We start from the raw sequence: 24,025 nt of genomic DNA, 5'->3' as shown, positions 1-24,025 counted from the left end.
AGTTTGCGCCTGCGCAGTCAGTGAAGGAACTTTCCCCACAGTGGAACATTGAGGACAAGTCACCGGTCAATGGATGTCCGCCGGCATCTGCTGATCGCTGAAGAGACACACTGGACTGAGCTCTGCATATGTAAACAATACAGAGCCCCCGTCCTGTCAGTGGGGATGTGCTGGATTTTGTTTCCCTGCAAAACAGGGAAAAAAATCCAGCACAACCCTTCGTAAAAACAGCACACTGTGTACACAAAATCACTATCTAGGCAAACATTTAACCCTTTGATTTCACTAGATGTTTAGCCCCTTCCTAGCCAGTTGTTTGCGCAAAAGTTATAGCGGCTACAAAATAGGGGATAGATTTATAGCATTTTTTTTTTTACTAGTAATGGCGGTGATCAGTGATTTTTAACAGTGCTATAAATATGCCCTGATTACTGTGTAAATGTGACTGGCAGGGAAGGGATTAACCACTAGGGGGCGATCTAGGGGTTAAATGTGTACCCTAGGGAGTGATTCTAACTGTAGGGGGGGACTGACTGGGGGAGGTGACGATCTGTGTCCCTATGTACACGGGACACAGCATCGGTCTCCTCTCCCTGACAGGTCGTGGATCCACGGTCCTGCTCAGTTACTGGGCAATCGCGGGTGCACAGCAGAACATCGCGGCCGCCGGGCATGCGCATCGGGTTCCCAGTAACGCGGCGGGTGCACTCGTGCCCCCTATTGGCTCGGCAATGACGTCCTCCTAGAACTACAGCATTATCGTGCCGCCGTCAATTGACGGCGGGCGGTAATAAAGTGGTTAAAGGCTAATTCACACCAGGTTTTGTGCAGGAACACAACTCAACTCGTATTTCCTTGTGATTTGATTGCAGCACATCGTACCAAAAGTAGTGCATGCACTACTTTTAAAAATGCACTGCAACTGAATCGCATGGTACTTTGGCACCATGTGATCTGGTGAAGGCAAACACAGTGTTTGCTATCTGTGTTTTGGGTGTCGTTAAATTTACACTGATACCTACTGCAGATCGCAGACATAACGAGTTTTAAACATGATGTGGGAAAAGCGCATTGAACATGGGTTTCCAGTACCATGTTCCAGTATGAACCGGCACTAAGGCCTCATACACACAAGACCTTTTTTTCACCGCCTAGACGCTTTTGTTCCAGGGGAGAAATAAATATTTGGATAAAACGTGCCTTAACCACTTAACCCCTGGACCTTTAGGCAGCTAAATGCCCAGGCCAGGTTTTGCGATTCGGCACTGCGTTGCTTTAACAGACAATTGCACGGTCGTGTGACGTGGCTCCCAAACAAAATTGACGTCCTTTTTTTCCGACAAATAGAGCTTTCTTTTGGTGGTATTTGATCAACTCTGCGTTTTTTATTTTTTGCGTTATAAAAAAAAATAGAGCGACAATTTTGAAAAAAATGCAATATTTTTTACTTTTTGCTATAATAAATATCCCCCAAAAACATATATAACATTTCTTTTACCCTCAGTTTAGGCCGATACGTATTCTTTTACCTATTTTTGGTTAAAAAAAATCGCAATAAGCGTTTATCGATTGGTTTGCGCAAAATTTATAGCGTTTACAAAATAGGGGATAGTTTTTTTTTTACTACTAATGGCGGCGATCATCGATTTTTTTCGTGACTGCGACATAATGGCGGACACTTCGGACAATTTTGACACATTTTTGGGACCATTGTCATTTTCACAGCAAAAAATGCATTTAAATTGCATTGTTTATTGTGAAAATTACAGTTGCAGTTTGGGAGTTAACCACAGGGGGCGCTGAAGGAGTTAGGGTTCACCTAGTGTGTGTGTAGGGGGGTGTGGCTGTAGGTCTGACGTCATCGATCGAGTCTCCCTATAAAAGGGATGACTCGATCGATGCAGCCGCCACAGTGAAGCACGGGGAAGCCGTGTTTACATACGGCTCTCCCCGTTCTTCAGCTCCGGCGAGCGATCGCGAGGGGGTGGCTAGAAACGAATAGCCGCGCCCTCGTCCCGGTTAAGCTAAGTTTTGCAAACGTGTTTAGATGCATCAAGTGTTTAGGCATTTATTCCTTCCACTGGCCAGGATATTCATTTATTCTGCCCATTGGAAGGAACAGACACTCAAGCATTTTTTTTCTGCCCAAGTATTTGTCACCTAAACATGCAAACGATGTTTTTTCAGCCTCTAAATGCATTGCCATATAGGTGTGTGAAGAGGATGAAAAGAATTAAACGCCTGTAAAAGCAGCATTTTTTGGATAGGCGGCACTGATGTCCACTAAAAGGCAGCACTGACTTGCATCACTGATGGGCACAGATTGGTGCCACTGATGAACACAGATTGGCGTCACTGCTGGGCACTGTTGGGGCTGCACTGATCATCAGGGAAATGAATACCAGTGCTCTGATTATCTGTACAGGTACCCACTATGAGGAGATGTGGCAAGGAGTCAATAAATGGCATTTCATGGTTTACATGTAATCCGCTGATCACATGGGTAAAGAGGATCTTTACTGAGATCAGGGGTCGCGGCGCATGAGACTGGGGCGATGTCATCCCAGAACAACTGCGCATCCCACGCACCGTCATTTGTCTATATAGCAGGTAGTTAAAGTGGAACTTTAGTCAGAAAATGAAGTCCTGCTAAATCACCTCAGGCTGGCCTCTTTTGCAGGTATTGCCATATAAAACAAAAATGAGTGTCTACTTTATACTGTGTAAAATCCAGTTAAACAGTGTCTCACCCTGCTCTGCACATGCTCAGTTGCTCTCTATTTTTAAAGGCACTGCTGAAAATGTAGAGGCCAATCTGTTGACAGCCTAAGGCTGGGTTCACACTTGTCCTACAAACGCTCCTACATTGGGAGTTCATGTCGCATGACGTGTGAAAATCAATGTTCCCCTATGAGACCTGTCTTAACTGGATCCGACACAAGTCTGTCCGACTTTGAAAATGCTCCCTGTACTACTTTTGGTCCTACATTGATCCTACTTCAGCCCATTGAATATCATTGAAGTCGGACCAAAGTAGTATCCTGTTCATGAAAGTAGGATGGATGTAGGACCAATGTAGGATAAATGTAGGACCAATGTAGCAGAGCAAAGTAGGATGAAAGTAGTGTAGTAGTGTGAACCCAGCCTTAAAGTGGAATTAAATCCTCCAATCCTTTACTGTGAAGGAAGCTGCTTCTATCTGATCTGCCATGGAGCTGAACATGTGATCAGTTATGACGCCAGCCATTTGATGGTTTGACAGTTTGCTTGAGGACACAATCAAATGTGAAAGTTATCAATCCTGGCATTCCAGGAATGTAACTGTTTTGTGAAATTGTTAAATTGATGGGTTTAGCTCTACTTTGTGATTTACTGCTTTTCATTGGCTCTGGGCTTTAGCAAAATGGCGGCCTCCAGCAAGAAGCTACAGGAGCAATACTGGAGGCAATTTCCAGCACATAGTAATTTTGTCAGCAGAATTATTAACATAGAATATATGTTCCTTGCTAAAGAACTTTATTTTTTATCAAGTTGTAATGGGTAAAGTTCTGTTTTAAGATACTAACTTGTACCTGGGCAATATATTGGTGCAGGATTCAAACCAATCAGTAAAGAGCTGCAAAGCTCACAAAAACTAAATACATTCCAGCACTAAAAAAAAGGGTTATGGACTGAAAGCAGACACCTGAGCAACAAAAATAAAATAAAGATAACTATTTGAAGCTAAACATCTTAAACATTACCAAGCTTTGTGCTGCCAGTAATGGACGGCACACCAGAAACACAGATGACTTTTGTGGTAAACTGCCAGAAAATCACTCTTTAATTCTCTTTTTAACAAACATTACAAGTTCTGCTATGGTTACGTTATGACAAACAGACAGAAGCATAGCATAGATACAGTAAAATAGTCACTGTCCTTGAGGTTTAACTGATGGTGTGCTTGACTATAACTATACACACAGATTAATGCTGTACAAGAACAAACACAGATGCTCTTTAACCACTTGTGTGCGGGGCACTTTTACCACCTTCCTGCCCAGGCCAATTTTCAGCTTTCAGCGCTGTCACATTTTGAATAATTGCTTGGTCACCCATATGAAAGTGTTATCACTTGTTTAACACAAACAGAGCTTTCTTTTAGTGGTATTTAATCACCACTGGATTTTTTATTTTTTGATAAACAAAAAAGTCCAATAATTTTGAAAAAAATAAGGCCTGGATTCACATACATTGGCGCATATTTATGCCGGCGTAGCGTATCTAATATACGCTACGCCGACGTAGCGCAGAGAGGCAAGCACAGAATTCACGAAGCACTTGCCTCCCAAACTGCGCTGGGTTCCCTCTGCGTAAGCCGTCGTAGGTGGAAGTGGGCGTGAGCCATGCTAATGAGGCATGACCCCATGCAAATGGTGGGCTGAGTGCCATACAAGTACTTAAAACGAATGGCGCATGCGCCGTCCCGTGGACGTATCCCAGTGTGCATGCTCAGAATCACGTCGGAACTACTCCCTAAGATACGACGGATCACTGCCTATGACGTGAACGTAACCTACGCCCAGCCCTATTCACGTACTACGTAAACGATGTAAAATACGACGGCTGTGTTCCCTGGTCCATACCTTTGCATGGGTTGCGCCTCCTATATGGGGAATAACTTCACGCCGGACTTACGCAAACCACGTATATTATGCGCCGGGCGCAAGTAGGTTCGTGAATCGACGTATCTCCCTCATTAGCATATGTGAATAGGAAATCAATGGGAGCGCCAAATACATCCAGCGTAAATATGCGCCCACAATACGCCGGCGTAGGAAAGTTACGTCGGTCGGATGAAGCCTATTTTCAGGCGTATCTTGGTTTCAGAGTCCGGCGCATAGATACGACGGCGCATATTTACACTTACGCTGCGTATCTCGAGATACGTCGGCGTAAGTGCTTTGTGAATCCGGGCCTAAATGTTTTTCAAAGCTTGTTATAAAATTTTGCAAACAGGTAAATTTAATCCTTCACTGATGTGCGTTGATGAGGCTGCACTGATGGGCATTGATGAGGCAGTACTGGTGGGCACTGATAGGCTGCACTGATGGGTACCAATAGGCAGCACTGATAGGTGACACTGATGAGAAGGCATCGATTGGCAGCACAAGTGGGCACTGATTGGCAGCACAAGTGGGCAATGTTGGGACTGCACTGATAATCAGGACACCGATAATCAGTGTCGATGTCCCTTTCACACAAGCCAGTTATCGGCTCTCCGCTCCTCACACTGTAAGAATGCTGATAACCGGCTTGTGTTTACATTCATTCATTGGACACAGTCGATCACTTGGTAAAGGGCAGCTGTGATTGGCCCTTTACCACAATCTTTGATCAGCTGCAGGGGGTGTGCGGGTAGCGCGATCACGGGAGGAAGTCCATGGACCCCCTTTACTAGCAACGTAAGCCTGCACTGTAGCGGTCTTTCCGCTATAGCGCAGGTGAGAACTGGTCATAAAGTTAGCAAGTGCTGAGAAAACAGGCAGAAAGGCATGGACAGAGGTGGTGCAGACCCTTGCACAGAAGTCTCTTACAAAAGCCACCGATGTTCTAGGCAGGTTTTAAGTCATCCATATAGGTCACCTTCTGTACAAGTTGCCTGCTGATGATGACCCAGAGGCCTAAAACATAGTCAGCAGTACTGGTTTCCCCCTTTACTAACCCCAGGGAGCATTATACCTTTTCTTTATCCTCAAAACAGAAAAATAAATGAATAGGCAGGGTTTATTGAAAGCAAAGCCGAAAATTAGGAGAGCTCCATGACCTTTATGAAGACAATCTGCTGCCTCCACATAAGTGAATTATGTCATGTCTCATTTTTAGTCAGACAATTACCACTGAGATCAACTTCATTTCTCTTCAAATATCTTCCTGAGGATGCGACTGTAAATGTTTGTCCTTTGATGAGGCCTTGTACCAAGAGTTTCTTGAAGGGTTCCCTGTAACAAGAAATAGGAACATTAAGAAATCAATACCGTATAGAGGTGCTCAGTTACTAAGGCTAAACGCAAGCAGAGCTCTCATATATTTCAATGAGTTACATAAGATGAATGCTACACAATTCACTTTACCCTGACCTGTATGTTTTGTTTTTAAACTTCAAACCTTGTACATGAAAATGTGTATATCATTTATTGTGTGTGCTGTGAATTGATACAGCACAGTATAACATTTATTCGATTTTGTTAGCAAATGAAAAATCTGTCCCAAGAAACTCAACCTGTAAGGACAAGATAGACTAAAGAATATTAAATACGCTGGAATGGGGGGTATTTTTGGCTATACTTCTCCTGTGGGTCAGTTCTTTCTGCAATCCTGTGACCCAGCTTGCTGTTGGCTGATGTCAGAGAACTGGTCCAGGCTCTAAAAAGATCCTGACCATATGGTCAGGATCCACCCAAAAGTTTAGACCGGAAGCTGACTTAGCCTCTCTGTGAGCCACTGAGAGCCTGAGCCAGCTGTTCCTACCTCCTCCAAGGTCCAGTGCTCCAGGCAGCGCTGGAACAGCAGAGAGCCAGAGACTGACAGTTACCAGCTCACTGCAGGCTGAAGACTGAGAGCTGAGCGATCAGCGACATTCGATCGCTAAGTTATTGGTCTTAGAGGCAGTGGGGGACAGCTGCAGCTGGGATCTGTGCTGCAGCAATCTAGGTAAGTACAATTTTTTTTTTGATTCCCATAATTATCTTTTAACTCTTTTCCTGCCAAGGATGTAAGGCTGAGGCCTCGTACACACGACAGAGGAACTCGACGTGCCAAACACGTCGAGTTCCTCGTCGAGTTCAGGGATGAAGCCGCCGAGGAGCTCGGCGGGCCGCCTTCTCCCATAGAACAACGAGAAAATAGAGAACATGTTCTCTATTTTCTCGACGAGTTCCTCGGCGGCTCCATCGGGCCAAAAGTGTACACACGACAGAGTTTCTCGGCAGAATCCAGCTCTGACCGAGTTTCTCGCTGAATTCTGCCGAGAAACTCTGTCGTGTGTACGAGGCCTTAGGTTCAAACAGACCTGTTTGCATCTGGTCAGCTCAGTAAAGGGCCGTACACACGGGCCAAATATTCCCTGGCAGGGAAAGACAAAGGAGCATCACAACAAAATGAGACAATATACAATATAAATATTTTTATATATACATATACATACATACATACACACACACACACACAAACACACAACATTCCAATGTGGCTGTACAGGGAGTATGATTAGTACAGATCAGAATGGATCAATTACCACCAAAACAAAAATCTATTTGTGGGGAAAAAAAAGGACGCAAATTTTGTTTAGGTACAGCATCGAACAACCACGCAATTGGCAGTTAAAGTGACGCAGTGGCGAATTGCAAAAAGAGCTCTGGTCAGGAAGGCTGTAAAATCTTCCGGGGCTGAAGCAGATAACTTAAAGCGGGAGTTCACCCAATTAGGTTTTTTTTTTCTCTTTTCCCCCTAGATGGGTGCTCGTTTTGTCTAGGGGAATCGGCTAGTTGTTTTAAAATATGAGCTGTACTTACCGTTTACGAGATGCATCTTCTCCGTCGCTTCCGGGTATGGGTCTTCGGGAGCGGGCGTTCCTTCTTGATTGACAGTCTTCCGAGAGGCTTCCGACGGTCGCATCCATCGCGTCACTCGTAGCCGAAAGAAGCCGAACGTCGGTGCGGCTCTATACTGCGCCTACGCACCGACTTTTGGCTTCTTTCGGAAAATCGTGACGCGATGGATGCGACCGTCGGAAGCCTCTCGGAAGACTGTCAATCAAGAAGGAACGCCCAGTCCCACAGCCCATACCCGGAAGCGGCGGAGAAGATGCATCTCGTAAACGGTAAGTACAGCTCATATTTTAAAACAACTAGCCGATTCCCCTAGACAAAACGAGCATCCATCTAAGGGGAAAATGTGTTCTCTATGGGTGAACCTCCGCTTTAATCCCCCCCAAAAATATTTTCACTGCATTTCAGCCCTGCCACAAAAGGACCAGCTGATATCATGTCAATGATTCTCTCGTTAACATGGGAGTCAGTGTTGACGAGGACAAGGCTGGAAATCACTCTGTAATGCTGATTGAGTTAGAATAACAGACTGGAAGCTTTAGGCCCCTTTCACAATGAGGTGCGTTACAGGCGCTTTCACGCAAATAAATGCGCCTGAAAAGCTCACGAAAACCTATTTCCATTAAAATCAATAAATGCTTTCACACTGGGGCGGTGCGATGGTGGGGCAGTGAAAAAACTCCTGCAAGCAGCATCTTTGGAGCATGTTTGGTGCGCCTTAAAAAATACCCCTCTCCATTAAAGCACCTCATAAGCGCATGAAAAGCTTTTCAAAAGTGCCTCAAAAGCGCTACAAAAACACTCAGTGTTTTACTGGCAGTTTAGAAGCGCCTCGCTGTGAAAGGGGCCTTATGCCGCGTACACACGATCATTTTTCGGGTTGTAAAAAACAACGTTTTTTAAAAATGTCATTTAAAACGATCGTGTGTGGGCTTCAGAGCATTTTTCAGAGCAAATTTTGAACATGCTCTATTTTTTCACGACGTTTTAAACGTTGTCGTTTTTCGGGTTGTAAAAAATTATCGTGTGTGGGCTTTAACGACGTGAAAAACCCGCGCATGCTCAGAAGCAAGTTATGAGACGGGAGCGCTCGTTCTGGTAAAACTACCGTTCGTAATGAAGTAAGCACATTCATCACGCTGTAACAGACAGAAAAGCGTGAATCGTCTTTTACTAACACGAAATCAGCAAAAGCAGCCCAAAGGGTGGCGTCATCCGCATGGAACTTCCCCTTTATTGAACTTCGTTTTTTTCAGCACGTCATTGTGTTTTTTACGTCACCGCGTTCTGACACGATCCGTTATTTAACCGATGGTGTGTAGGCGTGACGGACCATCAGTCGGCTTCATCGGTTAACCTATGACAATGGTCCCTCAGACCGGTGTCCTCTGGTTAACTTATCGTGTGTACGAGGCTTCACAGTCAGTATGTGGTCTTGAACTTGATTGACAGCATGCCAGGGCACATTGCAGAGGTCTTGAAAAAGAAGGCTCAACACTGCAGATATTGACTCTTTGCATAAACGTAATGTAATTGTCAGTAAAAGCCTTTGACACTTATGGAATGCTTGAGATTATACTTCAGTATACCAAAGTAACATCTGACAAAAAGATCTCAAAATGCTGAAGCCGAAAATTAATATTTGTGTCACTCTCAAAACTTTTGGCCACAGCTGTATATTTTTGAAAGCATTCTTACCTTACAGCATTTCTTTACACCTACCTAAAACTTTTGCACAGCACTGTATGTGAAAAATTTCCAAATTGCCCTAGGCAGCACGTGGTTGTATTTAAGCTGAACTCCAGGTATTCCTTTTTTCTTTAAAGCGGATGTGCCATGGGAACAAAATATTAAAAGCCAGCAGCTACAAATACTGCAGCTGCTGACTTTTAATATTAGGACACTTACCTGTCCTGGAGTCCAGCGCCGATCGCAGCAGAGCACGAGCGATCGCTCGTCACTCTGCTGCTCCCCCCGCCATCCACGCTGAGGGAACCAGGAAGTGAAGCGCTGCGGCTTCACTGCCCGGTTCCCTACGGCGCATGCGCGAGTCGCGCTGCGCCCGCCGATTGGCTCACACGCTGTGTGCTGGGAGCCGAGTGTTCCCAGCACACAACGGGCGACAGACGGGATGTGACGGAATGCCCGTCTTTTGCCCGTAGCGTGTGGCCGGAAGTGGGTGCAAATACCTGTCTTTAGACAGGTATCTGCACCCCCCTCCCCCCTGAAAGGTGTCAAATGTGACACCGGAGGGGGGAGGGTTCCGATCAGTGTGAGTTCCACTTTAGGGTGGAGAACCGCTTTAAATTTACTTTGGTCCAGTTTGGTTACATCTAATGCCCTGTACACACGATCGAAATCTCAGATGAAAAAAATCAGACAGATTTTTTTCATCGAATATTCCGACCATGTGTGGGCCCCATCAGACTTTTTTCGTTGGAGTTCAGAAATAGAACATGTTTTATTTTTTTCCAATACAAAAGAATTCTGATTGGAAATTCCTATCGTCTGTGTGGATTGGAACTCCGATGGAGAAAAAACCCACGCATGCTCAGAATCAAGTCGACGCATGCTCTGAAGCATTGAACTGCATTTTTCTCGGCTTTTTGTAGTGTTTTACGTCTCCGCGTTTTGGATGGTCGGAATTTGGTCTGACAGTGTGTAGGCAAGACAGCTTGAACGGAATTCCGACGGAAAATTCCATCGGATTTTAGGCCATCGGAAATTCCGATTGTGTGTACAGGGCATAAGGCCTCATTTACATGAGCATACACCCATGTAAGAGCTGTGTTGGTCCAAACGAGAATACACAAGTGTTCCATGCAGTGCTGTCTGGACAGCCCTATTCATGTCAGTTCTATGGCTCCCAACTGTCCCTGATTTCGAGGGACTGTCCCTGATTTGGAGCAATGTCCCTCGTTCCTCCTCATTTGTCCCTCATTTTGGTCAGATATATATAGATGTATATAAAATGCACTTTTTATCTATCAAAAAGCTAAACTTTCATCTGATTTCAAATTGCTGCATTTGTAAATTCCAAAAGCCAATACAAAGAAATAGTAGTGGTAAAAAAAGCACTTGTGGGTTTAATCTTGTTTTTGGTACAATTCTCCTTTAAGGGGGTGTGGCAAGCGGTGTGTCCTATGCCTGCATACTTTTGCTGATAAGTGTGTTTCATTCCCATCTCAAAAAGTTGGGAGGTGTGCAGTTGGGATGCAGTGATTGCAAAGACCCAATTTGACAGCCGTGCTGGTGCACAGTCCCGGACAAACACTGTCTGCATCAGCTCCCTGGCTGTCAAATTGGGAGCAGCGGCTGTGTCTTTGGGTCTGTTGCATTGACATGAATAGGCTTGCCTGAACATGGATGCATGAACATCTGTGCATCTCTGTGTGGGATAACACGGCCCTCACATAGGATTTTTCACATCCAGAGGACTGATGAGGATGCCGAAATGTACTGTAGTAGACTGTGCTACATACCATCAGCGCTAGTCTCTTTCAGGTGCTGCTCAGGCAACTTGCCGTCTGCATTCTGAACACTATATTAATAATAAAAAAAATGGTTGCTCAAAGCAACCACAAAAATGATCGGTATTCTGGTGCAGTTTAAGCACTTAAAGCGGTTGTGCCATGGGAAAAAAATATTAAAAGCCAGCAGGTACAAATACTGCAGCTGCTGACTTTTAATATTAGGACACTTACCTGTCCTGGAGTCCCGCGCCGATCGCAGCAGAAGACGAGCGATCGCTCGTCTCTCTGCTGCTCCCCCCGCCATCCTCAGTGAGGGAACCAGGAAGTGAAGCGCTCCGGCTTCACTACCCGGTTCCCTACGGCGCATGCGCGAGTCGCGCTGCGCCCACCGATTGGCTCACACGCTGTGTGCTGGGAGCCGAGTGTTCCCAGCACACAACGGGCGACAGACGGGAAGTCAGAAAAACCCGTCTTTTGCCCGTAGCGTGTGGCCGGAAGTGGGTGCAAATACCTGTCTTTAGACAGGTATCTGCACCCCCCTCCTCCCTGAAAGGTGTCAAATGTGACACCGGAGGGGGGGAGGGTTCCGAACAGCGGGACTCCACTTTAGGGTGGAGAACCGCTTTAAAGCGGGGGTTCACCCGAACATAACACTTTTTCCCCTTAGATGGATGCTCGTTTTGTCTAGGGGAGTTGTTTTAAAATATGACCTGTACTTACCCGTTTACGAGATGCATCTTCTCCGCCGCTTCCGGGTATGGGCTGCGGGACTGGACGTTCCTATTTTGATTGACAGTCTTCCGAGAGGCTTCCGACGGTCGCATCCATCGCGTCACGATTTTCCGAAAGAAGCCGAACGTTGGTGCGCAGGCGCAGTATAGAGCCGCACCGACGTTCGGCTTCTTTCGGCTACTAGTGACGCGATGGATGCGACCGTCGGAAGCCTCTCGTAAGATTGTCAATCAAGAAGGAACGCCCGCTCCCGAAGACCCATACCCGGAAGCGACGGAGAAGATGCATCTCGAAAACGGTAAGTACGGCTCATATTTTAAAACAACTAGCCGATTCCCCTAGACAAAACGAGCATCCATCTAAGGGGAAAAGAAAAAAAAAAAAAACATCATTGGGTGAACTCCCGCTTTAAGGACCCGCTCATGTACATATACGTCGGTACTTTAAAGATGGATATCTTGGTAACGGCAGCAGCTGCTGCCACAACCGAGATATCTATCTTTACTGTGAGCGGTCCTGTAAACGATAACGGTGGTCTCCGTGGCAGATTCGCTGCGAGATCACCGTTATCGGCGGCGGGAGAGGGCCCCGTCCCGACGAGCTCACGCACAGAAGCGAATGCATACGTGAGTAGCGCCAGCATATGAAAACGGTGTTCAAACCACACAAGTGAGGTATCACCACGATCGTTAGAGCGAGAGCAATAATTCTAGCCCTAGACCTCCTCTGTAGCTCAAAAGATGCAACCTATAGAATTTTTTAAATATCGCCTATGGAGATTTTTGAGGGTAAAAGTTTGACGCCATTCCACGAGCGGGCGCAATTTTGAAGCGTGAGATGTTGGGTATAATTTTACTCGGCGTAACATTATCTTTCACAATATATAAAACAATTGGGCTAACTTTACTGTTGTCTTATTTTTTAATTAAAAAAAGATTTAAAAAAAAAAAAAAAATCGCTTGTTAGACCGCTGCGCAAATACGGTGTGACAAAAAGTATTGCAATGACCGCCATTTTATTCTCTAGGGCAGTGGTTCTCAACCGTTTAGTGCCGTGACCCCTTGATAAAATTTCCCAAGTTGTGGGGACCCCTAACAGTAAAATTATTTTCATAGCGTGGGTTGTCAGCACCCAAGGCAAGACAAGTAATTTGCGCTCCTAACCCACTGAAATTTAGCGCTCCCTGTATCCCCTCCACTCGTACAGTATTAAAACCTCATATGGTACATTTTAGGATGTACCACTCTCTTTGTTCTCCTCTTTTTCCCCCTTTTATCTCTCGCTATCCTAATTTGTCGTCCCCCCCCCATCCCTCTCTCTAGCCGTCTGTTTTTTCTCTTATTCTTTCTCTCCTTTTTCTTTCTTCACCTTTTCCTCTCCCTTCCATGTATTCTCTATTTTAATTCCTTCTCTTACTCCTTGGTGGAGGAGGAATGGGATGAGTGGCAGTGCTGGGGGGAGTTCTGATCAGCCAACTTAGGTGCTCTTGATCAAGGTCATCTGCTGATCTATGAACTGTAGTGGGGACTTTTAATGGCAACTATAATCACAGGTAGTGTTACCCAGTGTGTCTCCGACTTTGTGGTGTCTTGTAGCAGTGACACCTATGCTGAAATCAGGAGATAGTGTCTCCTCCAGCCCCTCCCACCTCACATTCCTCACCAGTCAGCGGACCTCTAGTCTCTGCCCCAAACCATGCTGCGAACTGAATGGGCGGCTGCGAAGAGGCAGAGTGGGCAGCCGTGTGCTCCAGGAACAGCCCAGCTGGGTGGGCACCGGCTCCAGAGACAGCCCTGCTGAGTAGCCGCAAAAAGGCTGGGAGAGTGGTGCGGGCTTCAGGAACAGCCCAGGATTTGGTGACCCCCTGGAAAATCATCATTTGACCCCCAGGTTGAGAACCACTGCTCTAGGGTATTAGAAAAAAATAATAATAATATATATATATATATATATATATATATATATATATATATATATATATATATATAATGTTTGGGGGTTTTAAGGTCCTTAAGTGGTTAAAGTTGAACTCCAGGCATTATATATTTTTTTTAAACTCACATTGGTCCAGCTTGGTTACATCTAATTCTTTATATCTCACACTTGGAGGGCAGCTGAGATTGTAGTAGCCTAATTTGTGATATCATATGCTCCACCTCTTCGACATATCCAATCAGACAATGCCTAAAAAAATATAAGACATTCTGGCAAGTGACCCCCTGTGTTTACTATACAGATTGCAAGTTGGTCGAGCTGCGCCTGTAGGAGAACAGTGCTGACTGTATCTAGCACAGGCTATTACAGTAAAATTTCAAAATCCCCAGCGGCCCTCCAGTAGTGAGATATGAAGAATTAAATGTAACCATGCAGAACCAACATAAGTTTTGGGGAAAAAAAGGTAATTCCTTGAGTTCAGCTTTAAAGTGTTACTAAAGTCTGTTTTTTTTTTTTACTTTACAAACATGTTATGGGGGAGATGGGGCTCAGGTAAGTATTAGGGGGGCTGCTGCACACTAAAGTTTTTTTTTATCTCAATGCATACAATTAATCATTTTAAACTGCACCAGAAAACAGATAAGACAGTAATTATTTTTGTGGTTGCTAGGGGCAGTTTTTTTATTTTAAATAAGGTCCAATATATAATGACAAAGGGAAACAATGGTCTGATTTTTTTGGGAGGGGATAGCATGAAGTTATAAGCTCAATGTTAATAATAATTTGTAATTATATTTGTAAATAGGAGGCAGTCATATTTCCTTATCCATATGAAAGATTTGCTTCCTAATATTGCAGTGCTACACAATGGTTGTGCTTTACGATCTTCATCTGTCAAGTGTCAGGTGTGGCTCACAGAACACAATGCACTCCCTTGGTAGCTGATATATACAATTGTTAGATGAGTTTCTGCAGGAACACAAATCCAGCTCTTGTGGATAATCTACAAATCTCTTTATAAAATACAAAATTAAAACGAAGAACAGCAAGCAAATAAACACATCACTAAAAATAGTCTGAATCTTAATTTCCCATTATATGGAAAATGCGTTATGTTAAATGTTTCACAGTATCTTTAAGCAGCGTGTCTCTGGGCAGGAGATTTGCGCATAATTTATTTTGAACATAAAATGAATTGGTAAAGGTTCTGCATGACAGTTTTCAGCTCTTTAAATAAGATGACAGAAGCACTCGGAGCATTCATACGTAATGAGTTTCCCTCTTACTCCGAAAATGTATTACAATGAAAATACTAGGAAATGGTCCCCGCCAAGCCCATCTCTATTAACACACACAATGCTCCCTAAATCTTTTTGGATGATTCCTATCAACAGACAGCGTTTAAAAATTCAATCTGGAAGCACACTAATAGCTAGATTCAGGTAGGGGCGCACATCTTTAAGGCGGCGTAGCGTATCTACACTACGCCGCCTTAAGTCAGAGAGGCAAGTACTGTATTCACAAAGCACTTGCCTCCTAACTTACGGCGGCGTAGCGTAAATGGGGCCGGCGTAAGCGCGCCTAATTCAAATTAGGATGGGGGGCGTGTTTTATGTTAATGTTTGGTGACCCGCCGTCCGTGTACATATCCCAGTGTGCATTGCTCCAAAGTACGCCGCAAGGACGTATTGGTTTCGACGTGAACGTAAATTACGTCCACCCCCATTCACGGACGACTTACGCAAACGACGTAAAATTTTCAAATTTCGACGCTGGAACGACGGCCATACTTAACATTGGCTAGGCCAGCTATTTGTTGGAATAACTTTACGCCGGAAAAAGCCATACGTAAATGACGTAAAAAAAATGCGCCGGGTGCACGTACGTTCGTGAATCGGCGTATCTAGTCATTCACATATTCTACGCCGAACTCAACGGAAGCGCCACCTAGCGGCCAGCGGGAAAATTGCACCCTAAGATACGACGGCGTAGGAGACTTACGCCGCTCGTATCTTAGCCTAATTTAAGCGTATCTGGTTTCCAGAATACGCTTAAATTAACGCCGGCGTAGGTTCAGAGTTACGACGGCGTATCTACTGATACGCTGGCGTAAACGTACCTGAATCTGACTATAAGTATTAAAATACATAAAATATTAGATAGACAAAAGATGTATTCATTCCCATTCATCTGTAGCTTTCATTATATCTCATGTTTCAATTTTTTTTATATTTTCTAATGTTTTCCAACAATTGTATACCGTATGGTAAGTAGCTCTCTAGAAGGGTGCTGACACACAAAATTCATTCCAACCCATGAAATGAAAAGACTACTTTATCAAATAAATGAAAGCAAGCTGGAGCCAGGTAATTTGTTTTAGGACAATTAGAAAAACACGAGTTTGCACAAGCACTGTGTATCTTAAAAAGCTTTTTCCGTTATTTGCTGCATCCCTGCTGATTTTCTACAGGCTCTTTGTATCCATATCCTGTCAACATGAATAACATGTTCCCAATGCTGCAGCCGCTGTCCACTACCCCTCCCTGTGGCAGCAGTACAGGAAGAAGTTTCCGTACTAGCTGTCACTTTTTAAAATCAGCGTGGCCGTGCGGTGCTCTGCCCAAGTTTCACTCATTTAAACAGCCGTGTGAATGAACTACAAGCCCTGACATCCTTTGTGGTTGTCGGCTTGTAGTTCTCAATAAACTACCACAAAATCATTGATTTCTTCCTGTCAGTGTATCTGCCTGCCCGTACGGGTACACAGATATACTGACAGATCTGAAGGAGACCTGCATGGCAGCAGTGATCTGCTGATCGCTAATGCAATGCTTTACAGGCTCCAAAAAATAAATAAATGCACAATTTTTAACCTGCAAAAAAAAAAAGTACATTTATTATTTTTGTTTTCTAAGAGGTGAACTTATCCCTTAAAGGGTCACTAAAGGAAAAAAAATGTTGCTTAAAATTAATGTCTGCAAGGTAGACAGACAGAATAGTGTAATGATTCTGTTAAAAAACGAGTAAATACCTATTAAATTCCTTCATCTATATCACCTCCGGCATTCTAGTTTCTGTTCTCTCATTCACTTCCTGGTTTGCATCGTTTGTTCATGCAAGAACTACATTTCCCAGTATGCATTGCGGCACGCCCAGTAATTCACACCTCCTTGAAGTCTCTAACACGTAGAGAGCGTCCTGCCACACAGATGTAGTTCCCAGGAGGGGTCGAGCACGTTACTGACCACCACAGTAAAGCCTCCCATCACGGTGGTGAGTAACAATCAGACAAGCAGGAAGTGAACAGAACAGAGAAGAAATAGAGCAACTTCTGAGCAAAAACGAACAATGAGGAAGTGAAAAGAGGAATGTCTGCAGGTAAAGGATTCTTATTATGAAAAAAATCTGCCTGGCGGTATTCCCGAGCGTGACTCGGGGTGGGTTTTTCATGTTGCGATCGGTAACCCCCGAGTCACGCTCGGGCTAGCTATGCTGAGCCTGCAGCGTGCGCTGGCTTACCTTGTCCTGGATCCAGCGATGTCACCGCGCTGTGTGAGCGAGCGGGACCTCGCTCGATTCACACAGCGTCCTCCTGTGCCGCCGATCTCCGTTCCCTGCGACGTTACGACGCACGGGAGCGGAGATCGGCGCCAAATTCAAAAAGGTAAACAAGCACAATACATACAGTATACTGTAATCTTATAGATTACAGTACTGTATGTAAAAAATACACACCCCCCTTGTCCCTAGTGGTCTGCCCAGTGTCCTACATGTCATTTTATATAATAAAAACTGTTCTTTCTGACTGCAAACTGTATATTGTCCATAGCAACCAAAAGTGTCCCTTTATGTCAAAAATAGTTTTAGATCAGCTAAAAAACAGCGATAATAAATTATAATCACTTGCAGAATTGTGCGATAGCGATTTGTGGGAAAATTCGTCATAAAAAAAAAAATAATGACAGCGACAATTTTGCAACTGAGAAAATTTCAGTGATTTTGATTTGATTACATTATTGAATAATTTTTATTAGAATTATATTATTATTTCTTATAATTATTTATAATTATTTATTATATTATAATTTATAATTTTGTTTTTTAAAAAATGTCATACCCAGGATGCCTATTAGATTCTTGTTTGGTCAGATTTAAGTGAGTTATTCCTAAGAATTACAGGCCTACAGTATAAAACGCCAAATTTCCTTGCAAATAATTGTACCGCTTTTGGTACGTAATTCCAGACAGAATCATACCGCCAGGGAGGTTAATGCCTTTTTACGTCAGAAGTCCTTGATCATATAAAAAGCAATAAAAGCTTTAGAATGAGCTGTCCATGGAAAATGGGCTGGCCCTGCATCTGTGAGCTCCTGTAGACAAACACTAGGGGCCAGATCCACAAAAGGGATACGCCGTCGTATCCCTGTTTCTATCTATGGAACTGATCAGTTTCTCATAGATAGGCAGAAGATCCGACATGTGTAAGGGACTTACACTGTCGGATCTTAGGATGCAGTACCGCATCCGCCGCTGGGGGCATTTCTCGTCGAAATCCAGCGTCGGGTATGCAAATTAGCACTTACGGAGATCCACAAAGCTTTTACGCTTCGTTTTTTCTCCGTAAGTATTAGTTTGCCGTCGCAAAATTAGGGCTGCTTTTACAAAGTGTAAAGTTAGTACACCATGTAAAAGTAGACCCTTCTTTCCCGCCAGGCTGTAAAAAATGTTTTAAACATTTTTTTTCCCGCCGCATCTCTTTTTTTCCCCCGACGCAACTTTTTTTACCCGGCGCGATTCACAAAACTCGGCGTAACGTAACTTCGTGCAAAGCACGTCGGGAAACTCGCGTCGGGAGCATGCGCAGTACGTCGGGCGCAGGAGCGCGCCTAATTTAAATGGGACTCGCCCCATTAGATTGGGCACGCCTTGCGCCGGACAGATTTAAGTTACACAGCCGAAAATTTCTAGGTAAGTGCTTTGTGGATCGGGCACTTAAGTAGAGATTTTGCGGCGGTGTAACTTAAATCCCCAAAATTAAGTTGCGCCCGCTGTACGTGGATCTGGCCCTAGGTTCCTTCAGGAGGATCTTTTCAAATTGTATGTCATCTTCCATGTCTGAACGTATCAGTGCATGTATCTATCTGACCAATCAGCCAAGCCATTCTCTGGAGTTCCTCCAGAGGTTGCTAGCCGTTCCCTGTTGTGTGGCTGATTGACTTTCCATTTGATGGTGCCTGCCTAGTTCCAGAGCCAGCTGTCAGTAAGGGTGGTATATTGACCACCACTGTAAGGGGGCATCCTTCCCACTGTCCACCAATGTAAGGGACATTTTTGCTACTGACCCACCAATTAATTGGTTTTAGCAGGGGTTCCTTGAGATCTGAAAATTAAGTCAAGTGTTCTCTGGGGGTAAAAGGGTTGAGAATAGCTGGTCTATTTTATTACAATGACTTTCAGGCATGAAAAAAAAAAAATTTCCATGGCCCTCTTGTAACCAACAGAATCCAAATCAAAATGTGGCTTTCACTTCTCGGTAAATTAAAACCCCTTAATTTTGCTTTAAGGGCAAAGTTCCCCACTGAATTTGGTGGTTCCCAGTACGCCAGGGAGCTGTTTTTGGTTTCAATACTCTCTTAAATACCTTTGCCTTACTTTGCCTAGAATACAGAATTTGTTTCTTAACAACAGATATAAAACTTTAGTCACTGGAGTGTTTCTGAAATACTGACATACTGATCGAATGCATAAATAGCTTGGAAAAGATGTAAATGTGTTTGCCTGCTAGACGGGCAAGTGGAATAGTCTTTGAAAGACATGCATTTTCAGGCTATACTACTTGAATCAAGAGGAAAATTGATATGCAATCACTCATCTATTTGATGAAAGTCTGCGGAAAGAATGGCCTAGGAATTATATTTAACCTGTGCTTCACCATGCCCTGGGACTGGCAGAAGTGGCTGAAGAAACGTGCATAGTATAAGTGCATTACGGCATGCTCTTTCCCTCCAATGTACAAATCAACGGGCATCCAGAAGTCAGCTAAGGACTTGTCAAATGGCCTGTGGAAGAAAAACGACAATGCTTGTAAAAAAGATTGGTTAAAAATGTTTTATTGTGAGATAAAGTTGTTAGTAGTAGCTTTGTATATCAGACATTGGGGAACATTTAGGGAAGAGTTGCCTGATTAACTGGCAGCATGACAGTGACAAATTAAACAAAGGCCATCTTGATATTACAAATGGCCACATGAAGTGTGACTCACTCCCATGCTGAAGCTGATTTCAAGACTGTTAGGCCCCACACATGGGAGATCCCACCAGGTCCACCTGTCAATTTGTCAGGCAGACCTGATCAGACCCTCCAGTCTCTTCTATGGTGCAGCGATGTCAGCAGACACATGTCCGGGAACACCCACGGCCATCAGATCCGATCCTGTTCTCCAAAAACAGATCTGCCTGGAGGATCAGATCAGAGGGCATCGGATGGAAATGAACAGGCAGTTCGTTTTCCATCCGATTGCCCCATAGACAAGAGCGGGCTGTGTCTGTATCCACTCTGCACAGTAGAGTGGACACGGACCTGTCATCCCTCTGGTGAGCAGGGATCAGCGGAGAGATCTCCTACTGAGCAAGTGGATCCCGCTTCAGGGAGGTGCCTGTGTGAATGGGGCCTTAGCCATAGTAAAAAGAGTATCCTCTTTTCTTTTTTAGTGAGATAAAAGGAGAAAAATGTTGTTCGTTCTTCCCCCTTGCTGTGAATGACAGGTTATTTACATATCTCATGCACTAGACTGAAACAGGCTTTCTTTTTTTAATTCCCACCCCCACTCCTTTTCTGAAGTCATGTGGTTACCTTTCTGGATTTTGACTGGATGTTAGTGATCATAGTAGAATTTAGTGTAAGGAATACACAGGAGAAAATGCATGTTGACAAGGGGAGTGTAGAAGTGGGCGGGGAGTCTACTGACATCACGACTCCACCCACCGAGCTCCAGACAACAGACCCACACACAGAATCTGCAGTTGTTCAGTTCTTATAACAGACAGAGGGGAGACATTTGACAGGTAAAGGATACATGCAGGAGGCATGTATATCCCTATAGATCAGCACTATGGCCCGGATTCACAAAGCACTTGCGCCGACGTATCTCGAGATGCGCCGTCGTATCTGTGCGCTGTGCCCACAAAACTAAGATACGCCTAAAAACAGGCTTCATTCCACCGACGTAACTTGCCTACGCCGGCGTAGAGTGGGCGCATATTTACGCTGGACGCATGTGGTGCTCCCATTGATTTTCTATTCAAATATGCAAATGAGGGAGATACGCCGATTCACGATCGTACTTGCGCCCGACGCAGGCTACGACTGGTGCGCGTAAGTTGTACGTATGGTGTAAAGTTATGCCCCATTAAGGAGGTGTAACTCAGCAGCATCCATGCAAATGGCTGTACCAGGGAACACAAGCCGGCGTATTTTACGTTGTATGTGAATATGGCTGGGCGTAGGTTACGTTCACGCCGTAGGCAGTGATCCGGCGTATCTTAGGCAGTTGTTCCGACGTATTTGTGAGCATGCGCACTGGGATGCGTCCACGGGACGGCGCATGCGCAGTTGGCGATACGTATCTGTCTGGCGCTCGGCCCATCATTTGCATGGGGTCACGCCTCATTAGCATGGCCCACTTCCACTTACGCCTTGGAGACCCAGCGCAGTTTTGGGAGCATTGGCTTTGTGAATTCAATGCTTGCCTCTCTGCGCTGCGTCGGTGTAGCGTACAGGAGATACGCTACGGCGGCATAAATGTGCGCCAGTGTCTGTGAATCTGGGCCTATCTCAGTAGTTTAGAAAGGATGAGAGTGTTAATCAGTGAGTCCAACAGCCTAATCACTAGGAGCACACTGATTGGGCCGTTAACAGTATGCAAGCTCCTTTACCTGTCTGAGTTATGGGGATCTGTATATCTGAAATAGTACCAAGCTGAATCCACAAATGTGTCCATTGTGTCCGTCTCTCTCACTGCATTCCCAGCACACCTAGAACACATAAAAAGGAAAATGTTCTCACAAGTCTCAGAGAAAGCTACAGCAAAAGTTAGAGAAACGCATCAAACAAGATAGAGAGTAAGGACCCCAACATTACACTAAAGGTCATTTTATAATATCAGATTAGGGAACCTCCAGTGTTGAAATTAGGTTATAAACATAGAAGAGCGTCAGCATCAAAATGTTTATTAAGCGGTCAATCAAGTCTGCCTCATGTTTTTACATTTTTGTCTGAGTATAGATCTATATTTGTCCCAAAAATGTTTGAATCCACTTACAGCTGATGGACACTACCACTGCTAGAAGTCTATTCCAAGCATCAACTACTCTTTCTGTAAAAAGGATATAGGGTTAGTTTTGATCAAAATTTCATTTAGAAAATACTGTCCTCCTGGACCTTAGTCACGTCTGCATTTAAAGGTTTCAATCATTTCTCCCTTTTTCAAACTATACATATTAATTTCCTGAAGTCTCTGCTGGTACATTTTATCTCTCGTACCTTTCATTATTTTTCTCGCTGTCGTCTCCGGACTCATTTTATCTTATCAATATCTTTCTGTAAGCGAGGTCTCCAGAACTGCATACAATATTCTCACTAAACATCTATATAGGGGAATCAGGACCTCCTTCCTCCTGCTGGTGACCCCCCACTCCAAGGAATTCTATTCACTTTTCCATTTGCTAATTTTACAATCATCTAAAACAGGGGCCTCCAAACTGCGGCCAGAGGGCCAGATGTGGCCCTTTGCTAGCCTTTATCCGGCCCTTGGGGCACAATTCCTCCCACTGATATGAGGCACTATTCCTCCTATTGACACCAACAATGGGGCACTATATTATCCACTGATACCAATGATGGGATACTATGCCTAATACTAAAAGGGGGAATACTCCTCTTCCTATTGGCTATCAACCCTGAGGCCATATTTGTTCTCACTGATGCCGGGCCTGTGACATTTTCTTCCCTTGCTGGTCCCAATCCGGCCCTCCTAAAGTCTGAAGGGCAATAAAGTGGCCCTTTGTTTGAAAAGTTTGGAGACCCCTGATCTTAAACACAGTAAGTACCCCCAAATCTCTTTCCCCTCTGGTTTTAGCCAACACTGTACCCCAATATTGTACTCTATCATAAGATTTTCTTCCCTAGAAGAAGAAAAATGTATTAATTTCAAAGCCTGAACTAAAATGTCATATTTATTTTATTTAAATGAATTAGTTAAACCCCCTAAAGAATTTATTTTCTGAAAGCAAAGACCCTGGGGAATAAAATGGTAGTAGTTGCGTCCCCCTGTCTGAACACAACAGCTTAGTGGGGGAGATTGCTGTACCAACATTGGATCGTTAGTACAGTGGCTATGACCAGAGCTGACAGTTGTTTTTTTCGTTCAACCTGCAGGGTTGAATGGGAAAAAAAACACAAAGGGGGTTATTTCCAAAAGGCAAATCCACTGTGCACTACAAGTGCACTTGGAAGTGCAGTCGCTGTAGATCTGAAATTGGGGGAAGCTCTGCTGATTTTATCATCCAATCATGTGCAAGCTAAAATTATGTTTTTTATGTTCCTTGTATGTCCCCCTCAGATCTACAGCGACTGCACTTGAAAGTGCACTTGTAGTGCAACACGGATTTGCCTTTCGTAAATAACCCCCCAAAGTGTGAACTAGGCTTTACTTTCATTGTCACAAGACTCAGCATCCCTGCCTTTAGGTGATTTAGGACCAATAGATGGATGATATTGGGAGTCTGCTCTGGCAGCTGTACCCTTGATGTCAGTTTCTGCTGCTCAAAAATTATTACAACTTTTATACCATATTTATAGGATTCCAGCACAACTATTTGCATGGGGAAGAAGAGATTTTGCCCCAAATGTAAATCTCATACTGGTGGCTTCATACACATGATATGGAGGTGTTCTAAATGAGTGTGTTATTGCAAGGATGTGGTTACTGGGCCATATTCTCAGAAGAGTTACGACGGTGTATCTCAGGAAACTCCGTCGTATCTCTGTTTTTTGACCCGCATATCTATGCGAGTAATTCCTAGAATCATTTTCGCATAGATACGCTGTAGATCCGACAGGTGTAAGTCACTTACACTGTCGGATCTTAAATGTAATTCGCCGCTGGCCGCTAGGTGGCGTTTACGTTCAGGTCTCATTTGTTTATGCAAATGAGCCTGATACGCCGATTCCCGAACGAAATCGCGTCACGTAACCGTCGCTTACGTCGTTTGCGTAAGCGTAAGGTTACCCCTGCTA

The 24,025-nt window shown here is 44.3% G+C and overlaps 1 protein-coding gene across 1 annotated transcript in view; it reads right to left on the bottom strand.

The window, feature by feature from the left end:
• Positions 1-24,025, bottom strand: part of LARS2 (leucyl-tRNA synthetase 2, mitochondrial) — a 268,511-nt gene that overhangs the window by 51,864 nt on the left and 192,622 nt on the right. Inside the window, exons 13-15 of the mRNA XM_040353150.1 lie at positions 21,664-21,762; positions 19,651-19,788; positions 5,878-5,981 (exon numbers count right to left, since the gene is read on the bottom strand). Coding sequence (XP_040209084.1) covers positions 5,878-5,981; positions 19,651-19,788; positions 21,664-21,762 — 341 coding nt within the window. The remainder of the gene's footprint in view (positions 1-5,877; positions 5,982-19,650; positions 19,789-21,663; positions 21,763-24,025) is intronic.

The sequence above is a fragment of the Rana temporaria genome, chromosome 5, assembly GCF_905171775.1.
Source record: "Rana temporaria chromosome 5, aRanTem1.1, whole genome shotgun sequence".
In the NCBI taxonomy this organism is placed as follows: Eukaryota; Metazoa; Chordata; class Amphibia; order Anura; family Ranidae; genus Rana; species Rana temporaria.
Note: the sequence above shows the minus strand (reverse complement) of the source record. Positions and strands in the feature narration are given on the sequence as shown.